This window comes from Elephantulus edwardii, unplaced genomic scaffold (genome assembly GCF_000299155.1).
Source record: "Elephantulus edwardii isolate Elephantulus edwardi_28Jun2011 unplaced genomic scaffold, EleEdw1.0 scaffold00446, whole genome shotgun sequence".
Lineage (NCBI taxonomy): Eukaryota > Metazoa > Chordata > Mammalia > Macroscelidea > Macroscelididae > Elephantulus > Elephantulus edwardii.
Window position 1 is genome coordinate 224,598 of NW_006400196.1, and position 6,680 is coordinate 231,277.

Consider the following 6,680-nt stretch of genomic DNA (forward strand, 5'->3'; position numbering starts at 1 on the left):
CTCAAGGTGCCCTTTGAAATCTTATGTTAATCTCTTACTTTAACTTATTTGTTCCTTTGTGTGGTAAAAACAAAAATTGGTTGCTGTGGAGTCAGCTCTGGTTTACAGGAAGTCCACGTGTGTAGAAGCAGAACTGTGATCTGTAAGGTTTTCAGTGATTGAAGGAAATTGACAGCCTTTTTTCCAAGCTGCCCCTAAGTAAATTTGAACTGCATATCTTTAGGTTACCATCTAAGTCTTTAACTATTTGTAGCTCGAGGGACATGTGTATTAAAGGAGTAAATAACTAGAAGATCTGGAGAAAGAGTCTTTGATGGAGCAAAATTATTTAACTTGGGAAAAGTGCAAAGAAGAGCCCAGAAATATTTTACAAATAATTTTAATAAGGAGATTTTTCAAGTCAAATTTTGAACACTCTATAATATGAATCCTACCAGAGCTCCACGGCTTTTTAGGGGAAACTCTGTAACTCATGAATACTTCTGCCTTCAAGTCAGAGTCCACTTATAACTGATCCTCCAGTGGGTTTTCAGAGGCTGTAAATCACAAGGGAGGAGATCACTTATTTTTCTTCCTTGGTGCCAATAGTGGATTCAAACCACCAGAAAGGTTACTGCTTTTTTAGGTTAACTGTTAGGTTGTCTACAGACTATGCCACTAGAGTGCCCTGATGGGAAAGTGACTACTAAGCACAAATACTTAGTATTGTTGAACTCCTTACGGAATCCAGTGAGGGAGTTATGGTTATGATCTATGTTTTAGAAAATATGACACAAACATGAAGTCGGTGAGCATAGAAGAGATTGAGAGAATGGCACAGAATTGAGCAGGGCCTATCTCTGTACACAGGATTGTTGTGAGCTGACTAAATGGAATCTAAAAATCTAAACAGGAGACAAATGATAGTTGCATTCCATTTTTATTGTTGAGGTCATTGGCCTGGTGTGGACATCCACACTCAAGAGAGGCCTGCTAAAGAGGCAGGGCATTAGATATGTTCTCCGGAGGAGCAAAACCAGTGACATGATATAAATAAACACAAAGAAAATGACTTCAAGAAAATAGCTTACAATTGTGAGGAGTTGAAAAGTCTCAAATCTGTGGGTTAGGAGGCAAAGTGAATGTTTCTCTTGATTCCTGTAGTTACAGGGTTGATACTCTAAAAATCACCGGGTAAAGTGGCCAGCTGAAGACTTCTCCAAGAATTGGAAATCAGACCAATAAATGAGTGCAGAATCAAGAGAATGTATAAGCTTTACCAAAAAAATTTGGGGGTTGGGGGGAGGGCGCGCGCGCACACACACACACACACACACACACACACACACATACACACACACACACACACACTGCAGAACACACTCCCAAAGAAATTCCTCTTGCAGTTGATTGGATGCTTATATTAGATCACAAAATGGAGTATGGTTGCATAATACCTGTAGAACTACAAAGAATCATGGCCTAGCCAAGTTGATGCATAACGTTACCCATCAGAGACAGGCTGTAGATGATGATGAAGCCCCACACTGGCCCACAGTGAGAAATCAGTCAAGTGTGGGGCACACAGAAGCATGGCCTTTCCTAGGCAGTACTGAAGCCAGCAGTTCATGGACTGCACTGCCAGCAGCTAGCTCTGTTCTTTTTCCTCTACTCCTGAATACTTTATCAGCTACTTTCCCATTACTTAGATCCACTTGTGTCTATTTCTATTTCATCAAAACTTATTCTCAAACAAGAAATTGAAGCAGCCAGAATAGTGTCACATCACATTTCCTTAAGAATCAATCACACACACACACACACACACACACACACACACCCAAACACACAATCATTGTTTGACACTGAATAGTACATTAAAGCAAAAAAGGAGAGAATTTTCTGAGTGGGACTTTGGGCATCAGCAAACAAAGGAGAGAAGATGTCATCTTAGAGCTGACAGTGTCGAATAATCTATCTCCCCTTTGCCCAAGTTCCAAGGGTAGGAGACAACCTAGTTCTAAAGAGCCACAAGTGACAACAGGATAGAGTCCAAGGAGACATACTATACTATCTATCAGGTTGGAAAATTCATTAAGTATTTACATGAAAATTCGGGTTCCCCGATTGCTCAGAGTATGATCACATGACTCAGAGAGCTCACATAGAGCTAGAAGATCTGATCTGAGATGCTTCTAAGGAGCTGATACAGTGACTTCTCTGCTGCAAATAAGGCATCCTGGAACTGCAGCATGGTTGGGTAAGGTTGAAGGGAAAGAAGGAAAAAGGAACAAGTAAGTAGAGATGTCATAGTGTGAGATTAATTGGGTGAGCAGGAACAGAAGAAGTCTTTTGATTTGGGAGGACTCAAGGCTGTGGTGGCCTCATGGGGTTCAAACCTATTTGTTGCTCTGTGGGAGAAAGATGAGACAATTTGTTTCTATAAAGATTTATAGTCTTAATAATCCTATTGGCACTTCTATTTTGTCTTAAAAGATCACTGTAAGTTGTAGTCTGTTAATGACACTGAGTTTTAAGGTTTCAGGAGGTCCCTGGATGGTACTAATGACACACTAATCTAAAATCTGATGATTCAAATCTACCCAGAAGCATTACAGAAACTAAGCCTGGTGATCAGCACACATAAAGATTACAGCCAGGAAAATGCTCGGGATCCACTCTGCTCTGTAACACAAGGGGTCCTCAAGCATGGGAACCAACCTAACAACAGAGGATTTGATTCACTTTTTGATCTTCTGTGTTTTGGTTTTTTTATTTCAAGAAAAGGAAAAGAGGAAATAAACTGCATTTCACTCCTTGACTAGGGAATTAGAAGACGGTGACTCTAAAGAGTGGTTGGTGAGTCATCCCTTTCTGTCCACTCATCTGTAAGAGGATGTAAGTAAGCTCTACAGAAACAAATAATGACCTTGGTAGGTCTCAAGTCTGTCATCAGAGAGTGAGTAGAAAAAGGAGAAGGGGGAAAAAAAGTCTATGTAGATCATGAGGACATGTCATGTTGTTCAAATGAGGCTTACTGGGCCAGCTGGAAAGTGAAGGAAGTGAGGAAAGTGTCATGTCAATGAAAGCCTGAACATTGTAGGTCACCAGCCAGAACCTGGGGATTTACGTGGTTATGGTGGCTTAGTGATAAAGAGTTGCATTGCCAATTCAAAAGTGTGTGGCTTGAATCTACCAGATGCTTGGCAAGACAAAGTCGTTTAACCTGGCAATCTCCTCCCATGCAATGAACTGCCTCTTAAAACCTCAGGAAGGTCACCTGTGGGTTGTTTCCAACTTCATTTTAACTCTACTGTACACAACAACAAGAATTGCTCTGAAAAGACTCAAGATCTTCAGGCTGAACAAGCACAGGATCCGCAGACCTTTTCTGTAAACTGGGCGTGGGACTAGCCCGAGATATGAGGTGGCTTTAGGGGTGATAGGTGGAGCAGGACTTAGTGCTTTGAGTACCCTAGGGAGAGAGGACATGCATATCCAACCTGCCTCCAACTCTAGTCCACCATTATGAAGAGCAAGGAATGGGTGGGAGAAACAATTCTCCTAACAGTGTTACTACTGAACCAGTGTTTGGTATTCTCTAAATTCCATCTTTCCTTTCTTTCTCTCTCCCACCCCAATTCACCACCTCTCTCTTCCTCTGCAGCTGCTGCATGCAGGTCTATCATGTGGACACTGACAGTGCTCCTGCTCCTAGGTGAGTCCTCATTAGGGCATTGGGAGGTGGGATAAAGGGAGGGACAAATTCATGTCGGCGTGTGTGAAAATTCCAAAAGGTCCATTACCTGTTTTGGGATGGATAAGGCTTTCTCAGAGCTGGAGAAATTCGAGGCAGAGAACACAAACAGGTCTCAATAATGTCAGTCTTTCTGATATCCATGAGAGTCTCTTTCTTTCTTTTCATCTCAAATGTTTTCTTCCTTAGTTTATATTTGTTTGAAATTTTATTTCTTGTCATTGAGAATTTACACAGGAAAACATACATGAATTCAGCTGTTTCTACATAGGAATTCAGCGACATTGATTACATTCTTTGGTTGTGTAACCATTCTCATCCTTCTCTGAGTTGTTTCTCCCTAAGTTAATACTCACTGCCTTATAAGGTTCCTATGTAATATTTCAAGTTGCTCTTGTCAATTTGACGTTCTATAGGTAGTTCATAGAAGATGCTCAAGGGGTCACTTTTTATTAGTTAATCTAACTGGTGTTTGGGGCTTTTTTCAGTGCATATTTTTGGTTTAAAGATTATCTAAGAGAATAATTTTGTTCTTTCACTCAGAGTTGTAGGCTCCAGAAAGGCTATCTCTATTCCTTCCTCCTTTTGACCAGGATTCTTTCATAGAATCTTTGATCAAAATATTCAGTAATAATAAATGGGCACTATCCAGGTCTCCTGGCTTACAGTAAAGCAGTTGTTCACGAAGCTAATTAGCCACGTATTCCATTTCCTCCTCCTATTTCTCATTCTCTTTCTTGTTTTATTTCTTGTTTTGCAGTTCCAAGCAGTGGAGAAGCTGGTGAGTCTCAGATATACTTCAACCCAGTTTTCCATAGTCTCTCTTCCAAGCCCCCTAAGTGATCTGCTTGAACAGACACATCACTTTCTGATTATTCAGGAAGAATGTCCATTCCTACTTACTTCCCCCCACCTTGTTTCTCTTTTTATTTTATTTTTTTAAAAATTTAAATAGCATCCAGTTTATTACATATATATATAGCATTCAGTTTATTACAAATATTTAGTATTGGCTTCCCATATTTCCCCCTTTTGTTTTTATCATAATTACGTTACCATCTAGATGAGCATCCTTTATACACAAACAAATAAAACAAATTAAACACAATAAACTCAAAGAAATACTTTCAAAAATCTCCATATGATCAGAAGGATTCAGGTGGAATATTCCTTGAAAGTTTAATTGTCCCATTGCCACAGTGCTTGTCAAAACCAGTTCTGATTAATCTCCTTTGTCAGTGTGTCCTTTGCCATTCCCTATCACTCCTCCCTGAGAGAGAATTCACCCTGATTCATAAGGAAAAGGGGAAGGTGTATTCTCTTAGCTACTTCCTTCTGAAAAGGGATGCTGTAGGTTTCAGTGTAAAGATCTTCTCTCACTACTCTAAAGGGCAAGTAGGAAACAGGTAGACTATTGTGGAGATTGATTTTGAAATTTAGATTCACTGTTATCAATTGTGCTCAGTCATACATATTCATATCCTTGAAGATGCATCATGGAACTGTTGCAGCCTAGAAGACACAAATTTAACTAACAAGCCCTACTTACTTTCAATCCCTGTAACTCAATTACAAACTCAGTTACCCACTTTCCCAGTAAATTTGGTGTGAGTAGACTAATAATCTTGGCCTGATGAATATAAAGTGAGTTAATAACATGAACTGGGTCCTGGAACCTGGGGTTTTTCAGATTTCTGTGACTTAGCCTGCATCTTTGAGGATCTCTCCTTGATTTTCTTTTCCATACTCCTCCCACCCACAGCTACTCTGGAGAAGCCTATACTGTCTCTACACCCACCCTGGACTACAATCTTCAAGGGGGAGCGAGTCACTTTGCGGTGTGATGGGTACCATCCCCTGCTCCTGGAGCTCCGACCCATTAGCACGCTCTGGTATTTGGGCCACCTACTCCTACCCTCACACAAGAAGACCATTGAGGTGCAGGCACCAGGGGTGTACAGATGCCAGACAAGGGGAGCACCCGTCAGTGACCCCATTCACCTCTCTGTATCCAATGGTGAGTGGGAAGAATATGAGGGGAGGAGCATTAGATTACCTTCAGTGACACTGAGTCCTTGTGTGGTAGAGAACACTGGACCACTCCCATCTGGACAGGAAAACACCGCCACAGTGAGGCTTGTCTTGGGTGTCTGGAGGAGATAGGAAGCTGCACTGTTCAATGTGGGAGGTGCAGAAAAGAGTCTCTTTAAGTTTTTAATATAAAGTGTGGCCTGTCAGACTAAAACGATATCATTAATATTCAGCATGAAATAATCAACTCTACGCCTTAATGAACAAATTGTTAGCTCTCTTGTATTAAAACTCCTCAGGAGTAGTAGTTTTGAACGATTCCAAAACTGTTTTCAGAAGCCACTCCAAAACCACACCAAACCTACCACTAAAGAGTCCATTTTAAATCACAGCAATGTACAGGATAAAGTAGAATTGTCCCATGGGCTTGCCAAGGTTGTAAATCTTTATGGAAGCTGAATGCCTCCTTTCTCACCTGAAGAATGACTAGCAGGTTTGGGCCATTGACCTTTTGGCTAGCAATTGAATGCCTTAGCCACAGCACCAGCAGAATTCCTCATCCTGCCACAGTGTGAGGCAAATAAATATGTTTGTTTATGTGAATCTTCAGAAGAGCAGAGATTCGGAAAACTTGAGATAATAAGCAGAGAACTCTAGAAAGGGACCAGGACTGGAAAGGGCAGAGCAAAGCACGAAAGTATGGGATCCTTTGGTAGGTTGAGTGCAGCTAGAGGAAGTGGGTTTTTACTTTTGTTGGTTGGGTTTTTTCCCTTCATTTTCTCCCCCCCCCCTTGCCGCATTGTGAGTTGAGTAAAAGCTTCCAAAGCAAATTGACATTCCATTAATACACATTGTGGTTTTTTTCTATAATTATATTTTATTAATTTTCATAAACATTTACAGAGATTTTGGG

General features: G+C 40.8%; 1 protein-coding gene across 1 annotated transcript in view; it reads left to right on the top strand.

The window, feature by feature from the left end:
* Window positions 1–3,652: 3,652 nt before the first annotated feature.
* FCRLB (Fc receptor-like B) overlaps window positions 3,653–6,680 on the top strand; it is a 13,015-nt gene continuing 9,987 nt past the window's right edge. The window contains exons 1-3 of the mRNA XM_006902748.1: window positions 3,653–3,697; window positions 4,497–4,517; window positions 5,499–5,753. Of these exons, the coding sequence (XP_006902810.1) occupies window positions 3,667–3,697; window positions 4,497–4,517; window positions 5,499–5,753 (307 nt within the window). The 5' untranslated portion in view covers window positions 3,653–3,666. The remainder of the gene's footprint in view (window positions 3,698–4,496; window positions 4,518–5,498; window positions 5,754–6,680) is intronic.